At 53.5% G+C, this 26,993-nt stretch overlaps 1 protein-coding gene across 3 annotated transcripts; it reads right to left on the bottom strand.

Annotated features, from left to right (window-relative positions):
- Window positions 1–1,352: 1,352 nt before the first annotated feature.
- On the bottom strand, window positions 1,353–26,993 carry LOC119001061 (CMRF35-like molecule 5). 3 transcript variants are annotated; one of them, XM_037066224.1, is made up of 5 exons: window positions 26,888–26,993; window positions 25,549–25,881; window positions 17,698–18,030; window positions 16,286–16,349; window positions 1,353–1,620 (listed from the first exon to the last, which is right to left on the bottom strand). In XM_037066224.1, exons 1-5 carry the CDS (start codon window positions 26,925–26,927, stop codon window positions 1,488–1,490), a joined length of 903 nt encoding a protein of 300 aa, XP_036922119.1. In that variant the 5' UTR covers window positions 26,928–26,993; the 3' UTR covers window positions 1,353–1,487. The 3 variants fall into 3 exon arrangements, with proteins under 3 accessions (XP_036922119.1, XP_036922129.1, XP_036922138.1); XM_037066234.1 differs by lacking the exon at window positions 1,353–1,620 and adding an exon at window positions 14,393–14,679; XM_037066243.1 differs by lacking the exon at window positions 1,353–1,620 and adding an exon at window positions 15,721–15,802.

Below are 26,993 nucleotides of genomic sequence, written 5' to 3'. Positions count from 1 at the left end.
GCATCCTGTGGGCTTTTTAAGTTTATACTTTATGATGCTTTTTAGCATCTTGGGGCCTTGTGGACCAGGGAGGGACTGCCCCTTCCTGGTTGGCTAATTTCTCAAGGTAGTAAGAATTGCCTGCAAGCCTGCCTTATGCAAACTAACAGCCCCAGATCTCGCCCCCACTGATCTACGTTTATCAGGCCCCTGGGTCTGGGACAGTATGAGCCAGCACTAACCACCCTAAGGCCCGAATCTAAGAACAAGGGACCACTCCCACCGCCCAGGGCATGCCAGAATTATTCAAACTCTTTAGGCCTAAACCTGCTTGGTTTCTTTATCTTGCTTCACCCCTTCCTTCCTACGAAAACCACAGGAAAGTGCCCCTCCCTCGGTTCCTCTCTCTTCTGCCTCCTGCCTGACCCTGGGGCTGCCGGGCTGCCTCGCATGGCCTGTGCGGTGGGATTGATGAATACAGACTTCTTTTTTTGTGACAGTCATTTCCACATTTGCATATCTTGCCGCACCCTTTGAAAACAAATTCTGGGTATGTTTTCAAATACCTACTTAATTTGCTTATCTGATTCTTGACAAACTCAGATGAGGCCAGCCACATAAGAGTGGATCACCTTAAACTTGACCAATTGATGGCCCAATGGAAATCGTTTTTCTTTTTTTCCCTTTAAATATTTTGTTTATTTATTTTTAGAGAGAGAGGAGGGGAAGGAGAAGGAGTGAAACATCAGTGTGTGATTGCCTCTCGTGCGCCCCTTTCTGGGGACCTGGCCCACAACCCAGGCATGTGCCCTGACTGGGAATCGAACTGGCGACACTTTGGTTTGCAGGCCAGAGCTCAATCCTCCGAGCTACACCAGCCAGGATGCAATTGCTTTTCTTGATGTACCATCTTTATGAGAGCAGCCTCTGGTGCTCAGTGTGCTGTTATGGACGTGGCAAATGCATTCTTTTCAATCCCTATGAAGGAGGGCAGTCAGAAGCAGGTCCCGTTTACTTGGGAAGAGAACAGTTCAGAACCATTCCTTGTCAACCTGGGACTATGGCGATGCTTCCGTTCTGTCGCAGCGCAGGGGGAGGGGACTTCTTGTAGACAGTCCAGAGAACATGGCGCTGGTTTACTAGGTGGGAGGGCAGGGAGCAGTGAGTGCCCAGGCGCCCTGGTGAGACACATCTGCCCCCGAAGTAAAGAGAAACCCTGCAGTCTCAGGGTCTCTCTTAGATCCCATTCTTAGGAGGCCACAGTCCGCAATGAGTTCTTTTGTCCTGTGTCTCAAACCTCTAAGGAGAAGCACACTGTTTGTGTATATTATACACATGCTTTTGCGTAGATGACACATTTCATTAAAAAAATTTTAAGGTTTGTTTTTAAAGTCTCTGGCAATTAGTTGAAAAGGGATGTAAGGTTGAGGGTCAGAGGTTCCTTCTCTAGTGTGAGTGGCTGTGTCTCTGAATAGGATGTCACTGGGCAAGGATGGCTGCAGGTTGTCTTAGTTGGACCGTGTTTGCCCACAAGTTGCCTGCTGAGGCCTGTTCACCCAGAGGATGGCACTGAGCATGCTCAGAAACAGGGGAACCTTCAGTAATATGAGGAGCAGGAAGTGGATGCTGCTGAGCAGGGACCTGTGAGGGGAACGCAGTGATTGGCAGTGAGTTTCCGCCTTAACCCTGGCCCCGCCTCTCCCCACCTGCCTTTGAGTTTAGGTCCCATGGCCCCAAAGCTCAATATCAGCGTTGAGCGCAGTGGGCACCAGAGCCAGACAGCCCCAGGCTGAGGACCATGGGCTCCCGTCCTCCGTTTAGGTCAGGAACGGACCAAGTGCCAAGAGCTCGCAGATGCATGAGAACGGGGGGGTTGGGGGGGGGGAAATGGAGGGGAAGACAGGTATGGGGCCCCAGGCAGGCCCTGGCGCCCACAAATAGCGCTCTAAACCCGAGTGCTGGCCCCTCAGCTGTCAATACGCACAGGTACTCGGCTCTCGCTGTGGCCAACTCTAAGGATGAATGTCCCCTTATGTCCCCTCCACACTCAGATTAAAGCCTTGGCTCGTCCTTAAATATAACCATGGGAGCAGATATTCTGCTTAAAGCATCCGACGGCCTCTACCCTGACTCGCGACCGTCCCAGGCCCAGCTCTTGGCAGATGCCCTACCGCCTTGGCCCCAGCCCACTGCCCCATCCCGGCTCCTCGTGGGTGCGGCACACCCCGTGGGTATTCTGTCCCGTGTCCTCTTTGCCCACTCGAGCCTCTGGTGGCCATGGGCAGCCTTGGACCTGCCCGAGGTCTCCCACCTCAAGCGCTGCCCCTCTGCCTGAGGGTGTGCTCTCTAGCGGGAGGGGTGTGCAGGCTTACTGAGCAGAGCAGGCTGGAAGTGCTACAGATTTCAGGCCCAGGACTGACCCTCTGCCTAGAACACTCTTCCTCCACATTCTTGCTTGGTCAACTCTCCCACTTCCTTTAAATCTATGCTCAAATGTCACTATTTGAGAGGCCTTTGCTCATCACAATAAAAATAGGATGGTTCCCTATTTTTATTTGTATAAAAATAGGGAACCACCCCCTTCCCTACCCCCATGAGGACAGATGAGTGTGGATCAGCACCCCAGCTTCCTCACTGCTTCATGGGACAGATCTGAGCGATGCCCTAACAACCTCTCTGAGGGTGCCCAGGGGGTGGTGCCCAGGGGTTGAGCCCAGGCGCTGCAGGGGTAACTCATTCATTAAGCTCCCCGCTCCCTCACTAGACTACCTGGGGTCACCTCTCTGCAAACTAAGCACACCTCCCGTCTCGTCTCAGGATCCGATTTCGAGAAAATCCAGCTGCGCTGGTCTGTTTGGTGCTCATTTCCATTGAGTGCCTCAGTGGCCCTCACTGCCCCCCCCCACCTCCCCCACACCCCGTCACCCTGTCCCTTAATGCCCGCCTGTTGATTTTTCCCCACGACAATTATTGTTAACTGACATTTCCTGTCTACCCATCACCTTTATTATCTATCATGTTTATCTATCCATTCTATCACATCTATCTCTCTGTCATCTGTGTGTGTGTCTTTTTGTAAGTATCTATCTATCCATTTGGTCATTGTCTGAATTTGAAAGAAACTCCCTGGAGCGCACAACCTGCGGTCACGTCACTCTCATATCCCCAGCAGTTGCACCGGTGTCTGGCACAGAAGCTGTGACTTCAGCGTTCGTTGAGTGAGGGAGCCATTGAGGGAGCCGGTGTGTAGGAAGCCCTACCCCAGGGGGAGGAGCCGTGCAGAGGGTGGAAGAGGCAGGGCCATGTGCACCTTACCCTGGGTCTCGGCTGGCAGGTCCAGATGTCCTTGAAGAGATGTCACTGCTGGAGGCTGTGGGGGAGGGGGAGGGGGAGGAACAGGGCCCAGTGCCCTGCCCGTGACTCTCCCCACCTAGGTACCTGTCACCTGCGTGGTCCCGACTTCATAAAGCAGAGGGAGCTCAGGGCAAGGGCTGAACAGATGCCCCGAGACCATCCTGTGGCCACAGTCAGACCCGGGCCCGGCCAGAGCGGAGGAGTCTCCCCACCCAACGCCGTTATGCTGTGCAGCCGAGTGGACACTTTATCAACCGGGATGGGAGATGCGTCACTGTCTGCCTTCGAGCATTAGGTGTTCCTCATCTCACTAAATACGGGAGCGCTGGAAGGGCACATCGAGAGTTAGACCGCAGGTTCCATCCCCCCGCTGCTCATCCACGTATCACACTCCCACCCGCGGAAGAAGGGCGTACAGTGATGAGGGACGTTGGAAAGCAAGGGCACCTCGCACGGCCGATGGCTGGAAACCGCTGGCGGCCCCGAAGAGGCAGAATCTGCATTCCGGCACATGGGGCCCCCAGCCCCCCCAGCCCCCCCAGCCCCTCGGACACTGGCAGCCTCACCTGCACTTCACCATGCAGCAGCCTGGAGCATCCTCCCTCAGTCAGTGGCCAACTCGGAGCAAGAACCCCCAGGCTCAGACACTGAGGGACCCGAGGGAAAGAGCTGAGTCTCCGGGCAATCACGTAAAGGGGAGGCATCTCCTGCTGACCCTCAGGGCCCTCTCTCACCACCCAGTTCACAACCAGTCTCTTGGGGCTGCACTCTTAAGGGCACATGGACGAAACCTTGTGAGGACAGCCTCCAACATGGGAGGGAGACCCCGACAGGAAGAGAAAAATATCTCAGAGGAAGCTGAGACAATGCAGGCAGCAGAAGAAAAAGCACCGTTAGATTGATAGGGGAAGATACAGCTCTTGAGAAAGAAGAAGGAAGGAGGGAAGGAAGGAAGGAAGGAAGGAAGGAAGGAAGGAAGGAAGGAAGGAAGGAACTTATTAAAAGATCAAGAAATAATTTGAACAAAAAAACACGCTGGAGGCACCCCATCTGTCCCCCGCCCTCTCAGGCCTTGGGTTTGTTGGGCTCTCTCCTGCCTGGTCAGGAGTGTCAGAGGGAAACGAAGCAGAAGCAGGGGCCGGGGTGGTGCTGGGGAGCCAGAGACGATGTAAGACAGAGGGTAGGGGGCTCCCTCTGGGGCCTTCCCCGTGCCCACAGACAAACCCCACTGTCCCAGAGCCCTGCAGCCAGGGCCTCCAGAAATGGGTTTTCCCCTGGGGCCAGCACAGGACCAGAGGCCGAGGAAAGGCCCAAAGGGTGGGTTCGAAGAGGCCAGGTTAGGGTCAGGGCCTGCTCTCAGATTTCCGGAGCAGGGCTCCCTGGTCAGAGGGAGGAGGCTGGCAGCCTGGGCCATCCCTGGCCCTGACCACCTCAGGGCTCCGGACCCTGGGTGAGATTCTGGGCTCCAGGGTTATCTAGAGGTCTCAGTTCTGAGAGCTCAAGCCAAGGGACAGTGAGAAGGGGACCCTTCTGGAGTAGATGCCCCCCCCCACCTACACACACACACACCCCCCTGGGTGGGCAGGAAGGGAGCACAAGGCCCTCGGTCCTGATGGATCTGATGGCCCAGGGCCCTCCCACCTGTGTCTTGAGGCCCAGGACATGGTCAGGAGCCAGGGCAGTGGCAGGAAGCTGGGGTGTCACACATACTCTCACACATGTCTCCCACACACTCCCATCCGCACAGCATGCTTGGCCCTGAACCTCTGACACTCACACCCCAGGCCTGATTCCTCTCTCCTGAGTCCAAATTTCCTGGGATTCTCTGCACAGATTAGCTCAGACTCCTTCGTCACCAGCACCAGAAGGAAGGAGAGTCTTACCTGTGGAAACAAGCACTTGAACCTGGAAAAGGGAATCAGGCAAGAAGCCGGGAAGCCCTTCTTCCCCCAGGATGGTGGAAATCCCACACCTGTATCTTCCTGTATCACTTGCCTGATACAGGAAGGCAAGTGATAGTGAGGTTCTCCAAGGTCACTGTGAAGGTGAGGTTTCGGGATGGTTTGAGATGGACATTTGGCCGCTCCTCACCTCTCCCCTGAAGGCGCTGGTCTCCACCATCTCAGAAGAAAGGCCAGCATGGCTATCTGCGCCAGTATTTGGTGAATCTCTTATATTCCTCCTGGTATTGACACAACACACTCAGGGATCCACCCACGGGACCCATCACATGGCTGGGGCCTCTCAGAGACAGTGAGCCTGGAAGACGTGATTAGTCTTATCTTCATTCCAAAGAGCCTGGGCCAGAGGTCTTCTGGAAGTCAGCCTGAGGCTGGAGGAAGGAGGTGTCAGGAAGCAGCAGGCGAGGGCTGTTTGCAGCCCCGAGGAGGTCTGAGGAGACGCCTGCTGTGGGGGTCTGAGCCTCGGGAGGCCACACCCGGCCTGTGTGGGCTCAACCGACTCACAGGGTTGGTGGGGAGAGAGACTGGTGGCCCCAGACAGGCTCTAGGTCCCCAGAAGTGTGCATCCTGAGAAAAGACTCCTGTCTCCATTCATTACTAAGAACTGAATGAAGCCACTAAATATAATATGAATAAAGGGAGGGATGGAGGAAGGGATGGATGGAGGGAGGGATGGACTAGAAAACAGAAAATAAGAATGGGGAAGAGGGAAAATTAGATAAAGCCCAGCATTGAGAACTAAGGCAGCCTTCAGCTGCTGGCTGTGTCCCTGTCCCCAGTGCTCACCTGTGGACCCCACGTTTATCATCCCTGCTCACACAGGTAGGACCTCCTGCTCTCAGGTCCGCGTCACACAGGAGGTGAGAGTTGGCCGGGGTATAGAAAGGCCGTTTAAGAAGGGGCTGTTCTCAGTCATGTGTCGAGGACATTCATACTTCGGCTTCCCACCAGGAACAGAATGCTTCAGCAACCCTTAAGATCTTAGGGCCCCCTGGCCCCACGTGGACGGCCCCTGGCGGTCCTCCATCCCCTGCTCCTCCACAGCCCCCACCAGCCCTGCCACGCCCTGCATCTCGTCTTCAGGCCCTTCACCGCCTCTACGACTTCATCGCCTCTTCTTCTCCAGCCTCTCTGGAGGCTCCAGTTCCGAATGACTAGGACCCAGCCCCCTAAAGCCTCTGCCCCCTCCCGCGGGGTCACCCTCACTCCAAGGGACACGTGCTGGCTGCCCTGCTCTGGGCAGGAAGAGGCTCAATCCATGGCAAAGGCTACTGAGAGCGGCGCTGGCGGAAGTACCAAGTTCCCGAAGAAGAGTTGTGCATGTCGTCTACCCACCCATCATCTGTCTGTCTGTCCGTCTGTTCATCTGTCCACATGTCCATCCATCCCTCCCTTTCTTCCTCTCTCTCTTCCTCCCTCCACCCACCCATCTGCCCATCCAGGCAAAACAGTGTCATCCAGAGGTGGTCAGACATTTGCTATATTTTATTCCAAAATGAAAAGAAAGCCCGGAACTTCTGCTTCTTCATTTTAACAATCTGGCATTTTCACACTTTAGCTCCCAGCAAGCAGGTTCAGGCGACCCACTGACCTATGTTCTGACTCAGAACGCCGTCCGCCTGGCCCGCCAATATCCCTCGAAGCCGTGGTTCCGAACCAGGGTCGGTCCTGCCCGCCAGGGGATGTTTGGCAGTGTTTGAAGACGTTTCTGTTGTCTCGGAGTGTGGTGGGACGCCGCTGACATCTAGAGGGTAAAGGCCAGGGATGCTGCTAAATAAGCACCCCACCGTGCACAGGACAGCCGCACCGCACCGCACCGGATAACCCCACCTCGGCGTCCACAGCGCTGAGGAGCCTTGCTGGCGGGGACAAAACGTCGCCACCTGAGGATCTCCAAGCACAGGCTTGGGGCCGGTAGGGGAGCCCCTGCAGCCGCTTGAAGCTCTTAGTGCACTTGCTGCTGTTCTGAGCTCTGCCTCTGGGGGCGCTGTTCCCAGGTATCTAAAGCAGTGCGGCGGCTTCTCCCGCAGGATCGTTCACTTCTTTTCAGTCTCACCCTCGAAAATGGGGGGCAGGGGGTGGCTTCCTCAGGTCTGCATGGGAAGACGTTGTGAGGGACACTCTTGAGTCCCACCCAGCGGCTCCCTTTCCTCTGATACTCTTCTACCGCTACGACCCCCACCCAGAGTAAGCTCCCTGCCCACCAGCGCCTCGAAAAGTGGCCTTGCCCCTTCCACCACGGCTTATGGGGGTCCCCAGGGCAGGGCTGGCCACCGGTTCCCCAAAGTCTCGCCCCTTCCCTACCCCTCACCCCTGCACCGGGCCCATGGCACAGAGCCTCGGGGGCCGGCCCAGGCAGTGCCTGGGGACCCACGGACAGCCATTCACAAGGACTTAGTAGTTGACATACTAGTATAAAACAATCAGTGACCTTGGAAGTCAGCGTATTTCGGTTTGAATCTTGTCTGTGTCTTTCATGAACTGATCTAGAGCAAATTATTTGCTCTTGGTTGGACAAGGATGACGATAGGGATTAGATTAGAGGGGAGGAGATAATACAGTGACTAACCCCAAAAGTACTAGTTCTCTGGTCCCCTCTGATTCCACCCCTTCTCTGGGGTGCATTCCTGATTTTAACAATGATGAGTAATATGGCGGGAAGTTTACTTTGGGCTTCGTAGGTGCTCATGGCGCTGAAAGCATTTTCTGTTTCACCCTCACCCTCACCCAGTGAGGAATGGGGGTGCCCTAGGGGTGTTAGGTGCACCCCTCATCCCTTTCTGCTTACATTTTCGTTTCTTCCCCTTCCCATCACCGCCCTTTGTCCACCCGGAGCTGCCAGGCCAGACCCCTGAGGCCCCACCCAGCCCCACTTGGGGGGCTGGGGGCTCCCCACCCAGGATCTGCTTGCCCGGCCCCCTCCTCCTCTTTCCTCAGCACATTTCGGCTTCCTTCTTCATCCCCCGCTTGTTGCTGTTCTCAGAGATGGTTAGAACACGCGGGAAGCTAGGGTTTCACATCACCACGTGGTCAAGGGAAAACAGGGCTGAAAATTTTGAATTTGCAGTTTCTGCATCTCTTCCCGGACAAGAGAGTGCCCCTCCCGTTCTCAGCCACAGCTGGCAGGCCTGCCGCCCTTCCCTAAATCCCAGCAGAGCCCCGACTAGTCAGGGCTTATTTCTGTCTACATTTTCCTGCCCTTGATGAGTGGCTAACTTCCTGCAGCCGACACGAGCCGTTCCATGCAGGACAGGCCTGACTTCGCCTCGTCTTGACGAGATCGACTACTTCCAGGGCCCAGGGCAGATGGAAGTGCTCTTGGTCCAGTTTCGAGAAGGCGACAATGAGCGTTACACCAAGCAGGAAGACCTCCTAAGTGCAGGGCCCCGGCGCTGTCTCTGGGCGGGGCACACAGTGAGATGGGTCCGCTGATGCAGACTCCAGCCTGCCAGAGCCTGTGTGCCATGGATGCGGTACACAAATTCACAGACTGCCAAGGCCTGTGGGGGAAGAGGGACGGCACAGCCACTCTCAGAGAGAGAGAGCGCGCCCCCCCCACCCCCCCCCTAGACAGGCTTTTATTGCTTTCTAGTCACATTACATCAAAGAAGGTTCTCCTTATTTCTAGATTTTGTGAAGTGATTACTTCTTACAGGTAACAAAACAAGGAGAAAAAGTGGCAAATGCAAGGGAACAATAAAAATGATTGATTTAGTTACATTTCGTCCTTAGCACAGAGTTAGGGAGTTGCTTCAGAGATATACATTAAATGTCTGCAGTCTCACTTCAGGGTGAGGGAGTTTTAGCAAAAGCAGGCCTCACAGCAGCCTAGGTACAATGCAGGCCTGGTTCCCCGCGGGAAAGCCGATCTGCACACCTGGCTCCCGTGCGCCACCTCGCATTGATCGGTTTTCCGGATCAATGCTGGGCTACATTTGCCACTGCCATGCTGATCAGTTCCCTAGAGTCCACCCTGGGGGTAGGGGGCTTTGTTCCTCTGAACCCCCAGCTCTTGGTCTGCCCTCCTCAGGCTCCAGAGGCCTTGAGTGGTTTCCCCTCTCGGTCACAGGCTCCTGAGTGGTCCCCACTGCTCCGGCACCCAGAACTTGGCAAACCATCTTCGAACCTCACCTCTCACCTGTGTGGTTGAATAAGAAGCCTAGAATCTCAAGGGCAGAACTATTTCAGTGTATCAAAAGGTAACTCAGGTGTACCTGGCCTGAAATATAACCAATCCCATGAAGCAGCCACGGAGGATTTGTAAAGGCAGACACAAGTTCAAGAACTTGGATTCAGTTAAGCAGAAAGCCCCGTGATTCTGGGATTCTGTTGTCAAACAGTTTCTTAGTTGGGTGTCTCAGTAAATTAATTGCTGCGTGAGGAGGCTCTGCATGTTCTGGGGGTCCATGCGTGTTGCTGTGTGTGCCTGTCCACGCCTCCTCGCCCCGGGGTGGGGCAGTTTCCTGCACAAGGCGTTAAGCAATGACACCTGGTGGACACGTCTAGGCAGAAGGAAGTTGGCCAGAAGCAGAGGGGTGTTCAGGCCACGAGCTTCTCTTATGCTGGACTGCTCCCCCCAATTTAAACCTTAGGGTTTCAGAACATGAAAATGTACAAAAACTCACATCCATAGTCTGTGGGTTTTATTACTTTTTGTGACATTTTATCTAAAATTGTTTTCTCAGCACGACCTTGAAAGAAAATTATCCCCCAAAAGTGATTTGTGAGGGGCAGCGGGCAGTTTCTCTTTGCCGCTTTTCAGCTGCGTGACCCTCGGTGAGTCGCGTGATCGCTCTCCATTCCGGGTTCAAACTCTCTGCCTCCTTCCCAGCTCACCCGTCTGGGTGCAGTGGGGAATAGGTTCCCGTGTGTGTCCGTGAGTCCTTTGAAGAAGCTCTGTGCATCTGTGCGTGTGTGCATGTGTTGTTTCCTCTCCAGGCACATCATGGGTGCTCCTCTGCAGCTGGCCTGTTTGCACCTGGTCTGTCTTCAAAATCACTCCGTAGCAATCGCCGTAGACTTTTGCTTTTAGAGGCTCCGTCGCATTCTATGATATCTGCATATTATGATTTGTTCAGTTCTTTCCCTCTTGGTGGGCATTTAAGTTGTTCTCGTTTTTTTGCAACTACAAACAGTTCTGTCATGAAGATCTTTGCATTTTGCATGGTACACATTTGGGACTATGTCCCGAGGACAGCTCCCTCTGAGTCCGGTTGCAGGTCTGTGCATTTTCCGGTGTGGACGGATGTCACAAGAGCAGATACAAAGCTTTCTGACCCCGCCCACAACATGCGGTCTCGTCAACTTTTGACCCTTATAAGTCTGATCGTAGACTTGGCCTGCCGATTGAACGTGGCCTGCACCCCACATGAAGGGCGTTGCTGTGGGTGCAGGGGGTAAAAGAGAGGTGAGGGAGGAGCAATAAACAGCAAAGGGGAGCGTCCCAAGCAGGTGATTCTGTGGATGCTGGGAACAGACAGGCTCCTAGCCCCTCCCACCCTCCTCTCCTCCCCATACTTTGGGAGGCTTTGGCAAAAAACAACTTTTGTTCAAAAAAGAAGTAGCACTTTCAATAGCTTAGGGGTTAAAAGAAAAGAAAAACGTGGTTTCCATCACGAGAGGAAATGCCCAAAGAAGTGTAGGTTCAGGTAAATAGTTTTACTTGGTCTCAAGGGAATGATGGACGATGGGATTTCTCTAAAGAAGAAGGGGCGTGCTGTACAAAGCAGAGAGATGAAGCAGGAGGGGAGGTCTCAGAAAAGAAATGAACAGAAAAGGCACGGCATGGCTGGGAAGGAAGAACAGGGAGACAAGCACATGACCCAACGACAGACATGGCTGCAAACACAAATGTCGCGACCTGTGGAAATGACATCCAGGGACGTTCGCTTCAACACGATAGGAAAGCGTTTGGAGAGGCGGACACAGACACAGAGAGAAAGGACATTCCACAAACACAGCTGCCTGTTCCCTAAGAAGAGAAAAAAAGAGCCAAAAGTAAAAATAATTACATTTAGTTGAAAATTATCCTGAAATGAAAAAATCTTTTAACTTGCCATTAAAAATCCACACAGTGTCTTGGGGGGCAGGGAGCCAGGGAAAGGTCCTAATGATTGACACCTAGAATATTCTGAAGTTACAGAAGTTCCAAGATAAATATAAAATCGTGGGGGCTCACAGCAGAAAAGATGTCAAACCAGAAGGAGCAGAGCTGCGTGTGTGAAGAAAAGAGCGGCAGTGGCAGCAACCGCAGCTGCACCGCATCCCAGGGGACGTGAAGGAAGAGCCACACGGTCCCAGAAAAGACGGGGCATTCTGGGAGTTTCATACCCAGAATCGTTGTTTTTGGCAACAAACACTCTTACGTACGCAAGAGCGAGTGAAGCACAGCACCTGCGAGCCCTCGGAAAATAGAAAAACAACGTCAGGTTGAAATTTCGCCAACAACAAAATAAATCAAATTACGGGAAAAAAAGCTATAATGAATGGTGACTATATTTAAAAGTAAAAAAGAGGCTGCACTACCGTGGAAAATATTTACAGAAGAGAACGTCAGCACCATCAATGCAAAAGCACGACAAAATTGGTTCTGGGAAGACAAGCCTGGGCAGAGGGTGCGATGCATGCAGTAGACAGGTAGTTAAAACATGTTGATTAAAAAAAAAAATGCTCCAACTTCCGCCAAGATGGAGGCATAGGTGGAAACACTGTGCCTTCTCCCACAACCAAGTCTGAATACAACAAAGGTTTGGAGAAACAAAGACACAACCAAAGGACAGAAAATTGAATTATACGGAAGTCCGACTACATCTAACCGTTCAACGGGGACGGTAAGAGGGGCGGAGCCAGCAGCGAGCAGGGTCGGGCAGGACAGGGCCCCCGACCCAGGCGCGCAGGCAGACGGGAACCAGTTGGGGTGCGGGGCAGACCGCGGGCGCATATTCGCGCACAGTGAGACAGACCACGCAGGCCCCAGGGGGCGAGGGCTGACGGCGGTGGCGCACTCGCGAGCAGTGGGACGAAACGCGTGGGCCAGGTGACGGCAGCAACTGCGGCACCGGTGAGGGCCGTGGCAGCAGGCGGCGGACGGGAAGCCATAGTCCCTCTTTGACCCCGCCCCCACATACAACGTCACAACCCAGCGACTTAGTTGCCCTGCTCTAGTGAACACTTTAGGGCTCCGATCCTGCTACGGAACAGGCACGAACAGCCCAAAAGATGGCGCAAGAAGAACTCAAAGTCCCAGAGCCAATAACTCTCAGCGACCGAGAAATTGCCAGCCTCTCAGAAGCACAATTCAAGACACTATTTATCAGGATGCTCACAGAACTGGTTGATTATAGTCACAAATTAGAGGAACATATGAAGGCTAAACTAATTGAAATGAAGGGAGATGCACAGGAAACCAATAGTGATGGAAAGGAAACTGGGACTCAAATCAATGGAATGGACCAGAAGGAAGAACAAAACATCCCACCAGAAAGGAATGAAGAAATGAGAATTCAAAAAAATGAGGAGAGGCTTAGGAACCTCCAGGACATCTTTAAACGTTCCAACATCCGGATTATAGGGGTACCAGAAGGGGGAAAGAAACAGCCACGAGTGGAAAACGTATTTGAACAAATAATAAAGGAGAACTTCCCCAGTCTGGCAAAGGAAATAGACTTCCAGGAAATCCAGGAAGCTCAGAGAGTCCCAAAGAAGTTGGACCCAAGAAGGAACACACCAAGGCACATCATAATTACATTAGCCAAGACTAAAATGAAGGAGAGAATCCTAGAAGCATCAAGGGATAAGGGGACAGTCACCTACAAAGGAGTTCCCATCAGACTGTCAGTGGATTTCTCAAAAGAGACCTTACAGGCAAGAAGGGGCTGGAAGGAAGTATTCTAAGTCATGAAATCCAAAGAGCTACAGCCAAGATTGCTGTATCCAGCAAAGTTTTGATTTAGAATGGAAAGACAGATAGAGTGCTTCTCAGATAAGATCAAATTCAAGGAGTTCATCATCACCAAGCCCTTATTATATGAAATGCTAAAGGGACTTATATAAGAAAAAGATGAAAAATATGAACAGTGAAAGGACAGCAAACTCACAGTTATTAACAACCACACCTAAAACAAAAGCAAACCAAGAGGACAGCTAGATCAGGAGTGGATCCATAGAAATGAAGAACACATGGAGGGTTAGCAACAGGGGGGTGGGAGGGGGAGAAGAGGGGAGAAGGCACAGAAAATAGCATAGATGGTAGGCAGAAAATAGATAGGGGGGAGGGCGAGAATAGTGGGGGAAATATAGAATCCAAAGAACTTGAGACACGTGGTTATAAACTAAGGCGGGGAGAATGGTGGGGGAGGGAGGGTGTGGGTGGAGGGGATTGAAGGGGGTGAATAGAACAACTGTAATGGTATAATCAATAAAATATATTTAAAAAAAATGCTCCCAGGGCCACTCAGGGCCCAAGCACAGTGCAGAGGGCGTCCAGGTGAGGGCAGCTAGACAGGGGTGTCGAGGCCCGAGCAGGGTGAGCAGAGTCCCCCACGGACAAGGTCTCCCCTTGCCACCGTTGTTACCGCTGTCTCATGGGCTCACAGCTGCTAGGTCTATCCTAAATCCAGAGTCTGACTGACAGAGCACGTCACAGTCCCCAAAATACCTGGGTATCCCTGTGACCCCAAAATGACACTGGCAATCACACGAAGACTCTCAAAAGAAGTGAGAACATTTACGTTTGTTGACGAGAACGTTGTGGAGACCAAAAGTGGATGTGAGGGGAAATCGGTTTCAAGATCCCAGGTGAATGTCCAGGAGGTGAAAGACGGAGCAGGCACCAGAGCGTCCTCCCTCACAAGGGGCAAAAAGCAGCAGGGTAAGGATTCCAGAGTCTTCTGCTCACTGAGCATTCAGACCCTCACTGCTGGTCGGCACATCATCGCTGTCTGGTTCCATCTGCTACTCATGGGTCAAGAATTGTGACCCCATGTGGGCGGAAGCCCTGAACCCCATCCAGCCCAGAGTCAGTCCATGCAGCTCAGGGGCTCTCAGGGCTGAGATCAGACCTGGCACCCAAGGCCTTGGGATCCCAGGACAGGCCCTTCTCACGGCTCTGGGCGCCCAGGGACTCAGGGCCTGTGTCCTGAGGCAGAGCCACGCCGCCTCTACAAACACTGGCCCTGCTGACCACAGTCACGTCGTAAGAGAAGTTCTTTCACTTCTGCTTGAGGCTCTTTCATTCACACAGGATATCGATGGCCGTGGGGCTACTGGTTCTCAGAATGAGCACCCCTGAGGCCTGTTCACCCAGAGGACGGCCCCCAGCATGCTGAGGAACAGGGGCAGCTTCAGGAAGACCAGGAGCAGGAAGTGGACGCTGCTGAGCAGGGCCCTGCGGGGACACCATGACAGAAATGAGCTGCCTCCCAGGACCCTCTTCCCAGCTCAGCCTCTCCCAGGTTGTGGGTTCCAATGATTCATGTGAGGGCAGGACCGGGCCCCAGGCTGACATTGGCCTCGACCTCCCCCGACTCTCTGCCCTCATCCTTACTATTCTCACCCTTGCATGTTCCACTAGGGGGTAGGGGAAATGATGGGGGTCCTTAGAAGAGGAGGAAGAGGTTAGGACACAACTCACACAAGGGGAAACCATGGGAAGACACAGGGAGAAGACAGCTGTCCCCAAACCCAGGAGAGAGGCCTCGGGAGAAGCCAGCCCTGTGACTTAGGGATGCAGACGTCCGGCTCCAGGATTGTCACAGAGAACGTCAGCTGTTCACACCCCCCAGCCTGGGGTGCTGTGTCATGGTCCCCGAGCTGACCGAAGCAGGGAGTGTTTCTCATTCATCACTGCTCACTGAATTTTACACAATATACTCCTCTACCAATGAATTAATGAACTCTGTGTGGCACATTAACCATCTCTCCATTGCAAGTGCCTGGAGGGCAGACACCTGATTCTTTTCTTCACCCTCCGTCCCCTGTGTTCCCCAAGTCGGTGACAGACTTGGGGGATGCTCAACAGTTATCCACTCTGTAAACGAATGAGTTACCCACCCAATGCTGATCAGAGACCCCAGCTGGTACTTATATCTGATTTTGATTCGTGAAATTAAAAACTTCTCGATTTTATGTATTGAAACCAGGTCAAGGAAAAGCAACAGTCAAAACAGAGGGCAAAGGGGAGAGGGGACAGAGGGGTTCTGGGGTGAAGGGACAGAGGGGTCCCACAGGGACTGGGTGGGAAGGCCCCGCAGCAGGAGAGCTCAGCAGGTGCAGACACAGAGCCCAGAGGGGGGGAGGGGGGGCGGGGGAGGACAGGGGCCACTCAGCGGCCAGAAGCCCCTGAGCTGCTGAGCCAGGCAGGGCCCTGGGGAGCAGGAGCTGGGCTCAGCGTCTCCCTCTGTGAAATGGGAATGTACGTATCTGCCCTTCCTCCTGAGGAGGGGTCATCAGCTGGTCAAAGCTTGAACGGGACAATGGACAGGAGAGCCCTGTGAGAGCTGCCAGGTGCTCTGAAGACACGGGGGACAGTCCCTGTCACTGTTGTTGCCACAGCAGTAACTGGGAACACAGGACTTCCCAGGCCTTCCCTGTGCTCCCAGAATTTGGACCTAGAGCCATCCTTGTGGCTCCATGGCCCCCGAGCCCCCACAGCCCAACCCGTCCACTGCCGTGACCACCTGCTCATCCGTGTCCCACACTCTCAGCTCCACGGGGGTCACTCCACGTCCATGAGACCAGACTCAACACAGGGCTGGTAACTCAGGACTTCACTCAGTGCAGTCAGATGGATGAGTGAGTGAGAACAAACCCCCAGTGCCCTGAGCTCCAGGGGGCAGGTCTGGGAGGGGGGTCACCACGGACCCTGTGCTCCCTGAGAGCAAGTGGCAGGGGCCCCTGCACCCAGGCTGGGACACGGACTACAAATAGTCCCCACATCGGAGAAGTTTGGGACAAGTGGGCCACAGGGAACAGCAGCATCCAAGATGACTTACCTGCCATCAGGGTGGAGGCCACTGACAGTCGGGGAGCTTGTAGGGCCTTCTGTGCTGACCGGCACTGTAAACGTGGTGGTGGAGAGGTTATGGTCGACACTGTAGTGGCTGCTGGGCACACGGAACAGGTTACATTCCACTCTGCCTGCCCCCCTCCCACAGCCCTGCACGTGGCTCTCAGCCCAGAAGTGTGGACACTGCCCTGGCTGAGGGCTCAGGAGCAGGGCCATGGCAAGGGGCCTGTAGCCTGGACCGCTCATATCTCCTCAGCCTCTGGCAGACTCAGGGCCTCAGAAGGTGCTGAGTCTGGGCACTGGTCCGAGAGAGACATGGAGTCACCCCAGGAAGGGTGAGGGGACCGATGGCTACCTCAGGTCAAGGGCAGGTGGAGTTCAGCTAGAAGTTAAACACTCTCTGTTCTGACAGGGCCTCTGCCAGTGCCTCCCCCACCTAATTTATCCAGCAAGGACAGGAGCAGAGAGGGGCTGCCTGGTGGCTCCCCTACCCGAGGGCTGGGACATCTAAGGTCGGGACCAGCCCTGAGTAAAACTAGATGAGCCTCTGTGTCGTACAAGTTATTACGTTTCCACATCTAAAATAGTTCCTGCTCGGACACAGGGTCAGGAATCCACAAGACAACGAATGTGCCACACTCTACAGCTGTAACAGGCCCCCCAGGTTCCCCATGTGGTGGGGACTCTGTGGAGTGTGTCCCCCAGCTGCCACCACAAGTGGCCTGGGAGCTGGAGCTGACTGTCCGATGGTCAGTTAACCAGGATCTAGCAGATGAACTCATTTAAACCACAGTCCACCCAGGAGCAACCGCACTGAGAAGGCCTTAGGAATCGACCGTCTACAATACAGGCGCCTAAGCAGCTCATGCTGGGATTTGAGGCCCCAGCTGCCACTGTTTCACTGGGGAGGCCTCCCCAGACTCAGGGGCTGGGCCACAGCACCCCACCTGTGGAACCACAATTGGACCACTAGCTATGAGTCTCGGCCACAAACTGCACTAAAAGTGGGGACACCTGGACACCAGAGGTCCCAGGACAGCAGTAGCAGGAACTGGGACCTCTGGGTCTCACCAAGGAGGGTCCCAATGGCCCCCAGGCTGAACCAGAGGCCGTCACTGTGATCTCTCTGGGCAACAGGTCAGGCACAGAGCTGGGCAGAGAAACTCAGTTACCCAGAAGGGCCTGGCCCCATCCTGGAGGAGCCCCCAGAGCCCGAGAGGTGCTCAGAGATGCCCTACCCCTCCGAGTCCACATGAGCAGCAGGTCCCATGAGACCTCAGGACTCAACCACCCTCTGTGACAGTTCCTCTGAGTGAGCACAGTCCCTGGACAGGGATCTCAGAGACCAGGACAGAGCAGGCCCTGAAGTCACACAGCCACACACATACACCCTCTTACCTGGGCCAATGGCCACATTAACTGGGACGGCAGGGTCAGCTCCAGCTCTCTCAATCCCACACCAGTAAGTGTCTGCATCCTGTGGCCTGAGCTTCTCCATGGTCACAGTGAAGGTGTGGCTGGTCTGATCGTCCTTGATGGACACACGGTCCTCCTTCACCCCCTGCTCTGATCCCGTGGTTCTAACAAGGACCCTGCAGATACTGAAATAAGCTCCTTGACACCAGTACTTCACGTAGGGCTCCCACTCAGGGACATAGTGACACTGCACAGTCAGCGAGCCACGCTCAGGGCCACTCGCTTCTTCTGGACCCGTGATGACAGCCAAAGAGCCTGGAAAACACAAACCCATGTGCCTGTCACCTGCCCCACCCCCACACTGAGGGCAGAGCCAAAGCCTCCTGCACAGTGACAACCCCCAGTAAGTCCACCTGCCCAGTGACGGGCATAGGGTCCAGGGAGGAACCACCTTCCTCAAAACAGACCTTTGTCCTTCAGATTTCCACTGCATCACAGCCGCCTCCAAAATCCCCTAAGAGCACAGCCCAGGTCTCAGAGCCCCAGGTCTCAGAGCCCCAGGTCTCTAGGACACTGAGCAGTAACAGCTTCTCACAGTTCACCTGTCCCCTCCCTGTGGCCAAGAAATCCTGTGTCTCCTCAATGTCCCTTGTCACCCACGTCTGTGTTGAACTGGTTCCCTGGAGAGGAAGCGGCAGAGGACTTGTGTCCAAGGAGGGTCTGACCTGTGCCCATGACCTTGGACGCCCGGCTGGAGCACCAGCCACACCTGGCTGTGCAGAGGATGGCCCAGGCGGTTCTGATGGCCCCGGTGGTTCCATCATGAGCCCCACCCCCGAAGGGAGTGCCTTTGAAACTGACCAAAGTGGTGACACCAACAGTGGAACCCCTGTCACAGGATCCCATTTTCTCCATTGAATGCTCATCAACTTCAGTGTGAGATAAAAACACCTGGGCTAGCGCCTCTTGTGTCTTCTAAGATTTTCTAAATTTCAGGAAAATAATTTCAGCAAGAGTTAAAAAATGAGAAGACTGACAAGACTTATTACCTCCTCTCTTCAAACAAACAACCTACAAGGACACCAGCCCGCCCAGTATTTTCCATGTGACCTTTTTTTGGAGGCACCCGGAGCAAAGGAAATCTATTGACTGGACTTCCATCAATAATGCTTTATGTTTTGAAACCCAAGGCAGACTGGTTCACAAAAATGGTAGACTCTGATGATTTATTTCCTACCAGTGATCAGTAAGTATGAATGTTGTAGTATGCAAGGAGGACCATAAAAACTGAAATTATTTTCTGGAGGGCCAGCCCCTTGGAAAATACAAGCTTCACCTGCTGGGTGAGTATTCCAGGAACCCTTCTGGCTCAGAGTGTCAACTGGCGTCCTTGTGAGAGGCTGGGTCCCGCTCTGATGAGGTTTTCTTTTTGAAGATTCCCTCCATGTGTTTGCCCATTTCATGATGGGTGATTTACATGTACACCGGTCCAAACCCACGGAGCTCTCAGCAATTTCTGACCAAACACAGGAAGACCATTGCGCCCCACTCTCCCTATTTACCCAATCTTGCCCCTGAGGGACATTTTTTTTTGTTTCCCCAGATGAAAAATATCCTCAAAGGTAAGTGTTTTGTCAATGCAGAAGAGGTGGAAACAGCAAATGGCTGTAACACAAAAGGCCTCAAGTTGATGGGTTCAAAAATGGTTTGAGCCAAGTGGAAAGAACACCTGGACAGGTGCATTGTGTCAGATGGAGAGGACTTGGAAGGAGATGGAAGTTTAAACATGTAACAATAAATACACAGTTGTTTATGAATCAATTCGGGGATTTTTGTTTCCCCGTCACATGCTTGGGAGGAAGCTGGAAGTGCACGGACGGGAAGAAGCGTGTCCGGCAGCTTCAACATTTCCTAAAGCACAGAGGACACGGGCAGACGCGGAGCATCGCCAAGACCCGGCAGAAGCAGGTCCCTACAGACTCCAAGGCTGAATCCCCTGCGTGTGTCTCTGAGTCCAGTTCAGCTGAGGCAGAAACCAAGAGCCGAAACGTTCGCACATGTCCCCAACTGAAAATATGCTCGTCTTACGTGACCAATGAGAGAAGAAAATGGTTAGAATGGAAACGTTTGGATCTTTTGACTAAAGAGAAAGAGAAAGCACTACAAATAGAAATTGGGGTAGAGCTTGAACAGCACCCAGTCTGTGTAGACACCACGCCCGTCCCCACTCTGGGAACACGCCCCTCCCAGGGCAGCAGGGACTCAGCAGATGTGAGTGAGTTTAAGGCCTGGAGGCGGGGAGAGTCTCTGGGTGGCCCAGGGGGACCCAGGGAAACCAGCCCGAGCTCTGAGGCTCCAGTTCCTGGGGCGCTCACCTGGGGGGATGGGAAGCAGCAGAGCTGGGCAGCCAGGTGGCCCTGCCCCCTGGACCTGGGCCTCTGAGCATCAAGCAGCAGCTGTGCCCAAGGGCTGACAGCTGGCCCAGAACAGGCACCTTCTCACCTCTGGTCTTGTTCCCTGTGGCACCACTCCACGCGTCTCCCACATCACACTGACACACTGAGGACAGTCTGGCCTTTGCTTTGCTCTGAGCAGAGCCTCAGGCAGGCAGGTGAGCTGGGTGTAGCATCTGTCAAGAGAACCTGTACCCTGGCTTTGCTGCCTGTCCCCTCCCAGTACTCTGAGCGCTTTAGGGAAGGGGGCTCAGCGCTGGCCACAAGTCACCACCAGGTGAGGAGGCTCTGAAGCAGCCCAGGTTCCTGAGCTCCTGAAGGTCCCCAGGGTTGGACTCGCTCATTGGTCCCTCCCCCTGTGTGTGGGAGGGTACAAAGCCAGGGGGAGGGACGCTGTCCCGACAAGGGTGCTTCTGCTCGTTTTCCACCTAACAGACCACCAGGGAGTCAGCAGGCACCGGTTTCCATTCCACTGAAAGTGTGGATGCTGGACTGGACAGGTCCCTTCCCCCAGGACCGACCCTCTCTGTGTCCCCCGCAGCCTCAGTCCTGCTCCTTCCTAAAGCCCCGCCCCACTCACCTGGGACGAGGAGCAAGAGCAGAGGTGGGAACAGCCACATGGTCCTGGCTCCAAGTTTTTTTCCTGGGGACCATTAAAGGCCAGTGTCCTCCAGGGACATGGATGGAGCCCAGAGGGAAACTGCCTTTGCTTTGTCTAAATCATTGGGTTTTTGTCTTCCTCACCTACTTCCCGTATTTGTTGTCTTCAGTTCCTTCCTAATTTCACTAAGTAGCAGAGAAGCAATGTCATCATTGACAAGTGTATAACCAATGTGTCTCAATGACTGGGATGAAGCAACACGTCCAGGCCTGGCCAGGGCTCCGCATGCCCCTGGGAGTCTGAGGAGCTGAGAAGGTGGGGCCAGCACCCGGGCAAGATGGGCAGTGGGGCTGCACAGAGGAGCTCAGAGCTCAGGTCCCAGGGAGAGAGGGAGGCGCTCCCACCTTGGGAAGGACCCCGCACTGAGGACTGACACCCAGCCTGGCAGCAGAAGCAGTCCCGCCCCCAGCCTGCCTCCAGGCAGCCCCTCTGCAGGGTGGCTCAGACCCCCTCCCACCCTGTCCCTGCCTCTCCCTCTGGACAGCCTCCTCCCTGCCCCGAGTCTCTGAAGCAGCCACGCCAGTCTGTCTTGCTCTGAGGAGTGAGAGTGGCCTCCTTTTATTCTCACACATCCAAACACACCCACATTCTCCCTCCCTTTTAAACACAGGGTATCAGCACATTGTTTTAGGAAGAGAGAAGGGGACCCTGAGACCTCCCTTCCCCAGCACCATGGCCACATGGTGCACGAGGGAAGAGCTCTACTGGACCAATGGCCACTGTAACGTGGACCTGAGGGTCAGCTCCGGCTCTCAGTCCCACACCAGTAGGCGTCTGCAACATCGTGCCCGAGCTCCCACCTGGCATGCCTGGAAGCAGACCCAGCACACCGACTGGATGTGCTGCTCAGGCCCTGCTGAACGAGGGCTGCAAACCAGCCGCTCAGAGCAGCAGAGAGCTCCCTCCGTGTCCCAGCTCCGTGCTTGGAAAAGCGAAGCTCATGAGGTTATGCTGATTGAAGGCAGCATTCAACACATGCACACAGAGAAGGCGGCGTCACACGATTTATTAGAGATCTGGGAAGGAGGTGATGGGGGGGTGGCAATCAGCCAGGCAAAGGGCAGTCCTCTGTCCCAGGTCACAGGGAGCAGGAGACAGAGCAGGGTAGCAAGCACCTGGTACTTACATGGTGGTGGGGGCAAAGGTCATTAACTTTCCCAGTGGTGATCTTACAAGGTGCCCTGGCAAAAGCAAAGCAGGGCGTTGGGGCAGGAATCCTTCATTCAAGTCTTCAGCTGAATGGCCAGCCTCTGGGTGTGAGCAGGGTGGCCTCACGGCAGAACGCCGGGGCGGTGATGCAGAGAAACGCGTTGTCTTTCTCTTGGGTTGGTCTTTAGCCATGCAGGGCCACAGTGAACACGCCCTCCTCCGGACTGATGTACACGGCGCTCCTCTTCCCCCCGGGCGCTGGTCCCGGGCTCTGGACGAAGACGGTGCAGCCGCTCCCCTGGGCGCCCTGGCACCACTGCTGCACGTGCGCCTCCCACCGCCAGCCGTAGCGGCACTGCGCGACCACTGGTCCAGGAGAGCGTAGGGGGAAGGGGACGAGGAAGGAAAGAGCAAAAATGAGTGGAACAGGAAATGAGATCCACAACATAGAAGATCCACAAAGCCAGCAACTGCTCTTTTCTTCTTAATGCCCTGGCAAGATGCTCATGATAGAGAGAAACAAGCTCAAAACACCCAATAATGGGAAGGAAAGGGGCACACCACCACACGCCTGCATATGTATTAAAAAGACGAAGGAAGATAATATAACAAGAGGGAAAGATAATAAAAGGATATTGAAACAAGTTTATGTCAGTGTAGTTGAAATTAAGATGGAATAACAAATTCCTAGAAAACAATGTACTAGAATTAGCACAGAGAGAAATAGACAGCACAAATAATCTCTCAACTATCTAATTGAACCAAATCTACTATTAAAGGCCTCCCCAAAAGAAAATATACGGCTTTAATAGTTTCCTGGCTTCCGGCCAAGGTGGAGGCATAGGCAGACACACGGTGCCTCCTCACACAACCAAAAGAAGAACAGCAGTAACTTTAGAAACACATAACAAGAGAACTTCCAGAAAATCGAACTGTATGCAGATCCAACAACCAACGAGTTAAAGAAGGAACATGGATCCAGATTGATAGGAGAAGCAGGGACCGGCAGCCGGGTGGAGAGGACGCGTGGCGAGGCGGCAGCTGGAGGACCGGGAGGCCCCACACTTGCTGCGGGTAAACCGAGAGGGGAAACCTGGGGAGAGACTCCCAGCCTCACAAGAGAGTTCGTTGGAGAGACCCACAGGGTCCTAGAATGCACACCCCCCCAACCTGGGAATAAGCACCGGAAGGGCCCAATTTGCTTGTGGGTATCAGGAGAAGTGACTGAAAGCAGGACCAGAGTCAAGCAAGTGACATGCTGACATTCTTCCCTCTCAGACCCCTCCCTCACATACAGCGCCAAAAAGCAGTGACATGGTTATCCCACCCTGGTAAATACCTAAGGCCCCACCCCTAACAATGTAACAGCCACACCAAGACAAAAAAATATGTGCCCCAAGTGAAAGAACAGAGCAAGACTCCAGAAAACAACTAAACAACAAAGAGATAGCCATCCTATCGCATGCAGAGTTCAAAACGCTGGTCGTCAGGATGCTCACAGAAATGGCTGAGTATGGTTGCAAAATGGAGGAAAAAGTGAAGGCTATGCAGAGTGAAATAAAGGAAAATATACAGGGAACCAAGAGTGAAAGGATGGAAACCAGGACTCAAATCAATGATTTGAAGCAGAAAGAAGAATAAACACTCAGCCAGAACAGAATGAAGATACAAGAATTCAAAAAAATTAGTAGAGGCTTAGGAACCACTGGGACAACTTTAAAGATTCCAACATCTGAATCATAGGCATGCCAGAAGGATAAGAGAAAGAGCAAGAAATTGAAAATTTATTTGAAAAAATAATGAACAAGCACTTCCTCAATCTGGCAAAGGAAATAGACTTCTGGGAAGTCCAAGAAAGCTCAAAGAGTCCCAAAGAAGTTGGATCCAAGGAGGAACACACCAAGGCACATCATCATTACATTACTCAAGATTAAAATGAAGGAGACAATCCTAGAAGCAGCAAGAGATAAGGAGACAGTCACCTACAAAGGAGTTCCCATCAGACTGTCAGCTGATTTCTCAAAAGAAACTGTATGGGTGGGAAGGGGCTGGAAAGAAGTATTTGCAGCCATGAGAGGCAAGGACCTACATCCAAGATGACTCTATCCAGCAACCTTTCATTTAGAATGGAAGGGCAGATCAAGTGCTTCCCAGATAAGGTCAAGTTAATGGAGTTCACCTTCCCCAAGTCCTTATTATATGAAGTGTTAAAAGGGACTTATCTAAAAAAAAGAAGACAAAAACTAAAAACAGTAAAAGAACAACAAATTCACAACTGTCAACAACGGAACCTAAAAAAAAAGAAAAGAAAGACAAACTAAGCAAACAACTAGAACAGGAACAGAACCAGGGAAATGGAGACTACAAGGGAGGGTTGTCATTAGGGAGGAGGAGGGGAGGGAGAGAATGGGGGGAAAGGTACAGGAATAAGTAGCATAAATGGTGGGTAGACAGGAGGAGCTTCAAAATAGTAAATGCCGTAAATAGGAAATGGGAAGCCAAAGACCTTCTGTGCACGACCCATGGACATGAACTGAGGTGAGGGAATGCTGGTGGGAGGGGAATCAAGGGAGGGGGAATGAAGGGAAGGAAAAAACTGGGACAGCTGTAATAGCGTAATCAATGAAATGTACTTTTAAACAAAGAGTTTCCTAAACATTTAAGGAAGGAATGCTTATCATACAAAAAAACCTGAAGCAGAAAAAGAAGATGCTATTCCAAGCCCAGTGAGTGAGGGCAGCATCATCTTGGTGCCCAACCGGACCAGGGTGGGGCGGGAAACAAATATTACGGACAAACATCGCCCATGAGCATGAACACAAACGTCTGAAACAAAAGCTCAGCAAGATGAGCCCAGGGACATATAAGAAGCATAATGAATCATCTCCAAGTCCCGTTGATGCCAAGAATACAAAATTGTTTGACCACTACAAAATCAAAAGTGTAATGAGTATACCGCATCAACAGCGTAAAAAGGAATAATCATGTGGTCATTGGAATAGACGCAGAGAAAAGGATTCGATAGAATGTAGTAGCCCTTGGACTCAGAGGCCCTTCTAGACCCCGGGGTTGGCCACCGCTGCTCCACGGGGCTGGGCCTCTTTGCCCCGAGACAGGATGAGAAACCAGGGACGGGATCACCCGCTATGAGTCCCAACACCAAACTCCACAAACTGCAGGGACACCTGGACGCCAGAGGTCCCAGGACAGCAGTGGCAGGAACTGGGATCTCTGGGGCCCACCAAGGAGGGCCCCAGTGGCCCCCTGGGCTGAACCGGGGGCCATCACTGTGATCTCTCTGGGCAACAGTCAGGGATGGAGCTGGGCAGAGAAACTCAGTTGCCCAGGAAGGCCTGGCCCCATCCTGGAGGAGCCCCTGGAGCCCGAGAGGTGCTCAGAGATGCCCTACCCCTCCAAGTCCACATGAGCAGCAGGTCCCATGAGACCTCAGGACTCAACCACCCTCTGTGACAGTTCCCTCTGAGTGAGCACAGTCCCTGGACAGGGACCTCAGGGACCAGGACAGAGCAGGCCCTGCAGTCACACAGCCACCCACACACACTCTCTTACCTGGGCCAACGGCCACTTTAACTGGGATCCCATGATCAGATCCACTTTTCTCAATCCCACACCAGTAAGTGTCTGTATCCTCCTGCCTCAGCTTCTCCATGGTCACGGTGAAGGTGTGGCTGGTCTGATTGTCCTTGATGGACACACGGTCCTCCTTCACCCCCCACTCTGATCCCGTGGTTCGAACAAAGATATTGCAGTTACTCCACTCAGCTCCTCGACACCAGTACTTCACGTAGGGCTCCCACCCGGGGACATAGTGACACTGCACAGTCAGCGAGCCCTGCTCAGGGCCAGTCACTTCTTCTGGACCAGTGATGACAGCCAAAGAGCCTGGAAAACACAAACCCATGTGCCTGTCACCTGCCCCACCCCCACACTGAGGGCAGAGCCAAAGCCTCCTGCACAGTGACAACCCCCAGTAAGTCCACCTGCCCAGTGACGGGCATAGGGTCCAGGGAGGAATCACCTTCCTTGAGACACACACTTTCTCCTTCAGATTTCCACTGCGTCACAGCCACCTCCACAATCCCCTAAGAGCACAGCCCCAGGTCTCAGAGCCCCAGGTCTCTAGGACACTGAGCAGTAACAGCTCTGACAATTCACTTGTCCCCTCCCTGTGGCCAAGAAATCCTTGTGTCTCCTCAATGTCCCTTGTCACCCACGTCTGTGTTGAACTGGTCCCCTGGGGATGAAGTGGCAGAGGACCCATGTCCACAGGAGGGTCTGACCTGTGCCCATGACCTCAGAGGCCCGGCTGGACTACTGGCCACACCTGGCTGTGCAGAGGATGGCCCAGGTGGTTCTGATGGCCCTGGTGGTTCCATCGTGAGCCCCGCCCCCTGCAAGAGTGTCTTTGAACACGACCAGAGAGATGATGCCAACTGTGGAACCCACATCACAAGACCCCATTTTCTCCATTGAATTACTTTGACTATTTGTCAAAAACTAAATATGGGAGTTCTTTAGGGACCGTCCATTCTGACCCATTGACCCTTGTCTCTCCTGCCAAACCACGCAGCCCTGTCTGCCGTCGCTTTGAAGGAAGGCAGGTGCGATTGAGCAAAGCTTTTCTCATCATAGTGTTCTGGTTCTTTCTAAAACTTTTTCTCATCTTTGAAGGAGTCAGGATTCAGAGAAATGTTTCTTTACTGTAAGAGAAACAACACTTGAAACACAATGGAAAGTGACAATGGTCACCAGGCCTCAGTGACAGACCCTGGGATGTAAAAGGCTCCTGGCAATGAGGAGAGGAGGGGCCCTCGCTGCCCCAGGACAGACCCTTGGGTTTCTTCTCCCACCTCAGTCATTCTCGTTCCCAAAGCCCCGCCCCACTCACCTGGGACGAGGAGCAGGAGCAGAGGCGGGAGCAGCCACATGGCCCTGGCTCCGCGTTCTCTCCCTGGGGACGGTCAAGTGCCAGGGACCTGCAGGAACTGAACAGA

Source organism: Sturnira hondurensis, unplaced genomic scaffold (assembly GCF_014824575.4).
Source record: "Sturnira hondurensis isolate 20B ecotype Veracruz unplaced genomic scaffold, ASM1482457v3 Scaffold0001221, whole genome shotgun sequence".
In the NCBI taxonomy this organism is placed as follows: Eukaryota; Metazoa; Chordata; class Mammalia; order Chiroptera; family Phyllostomidae; genus Sturnira; species Sturnira hondurensis.
Note: the sequence above shows the minus strand (reverse complement) of the source record. Positions and strands in the feature narration are given on the sequence as shown.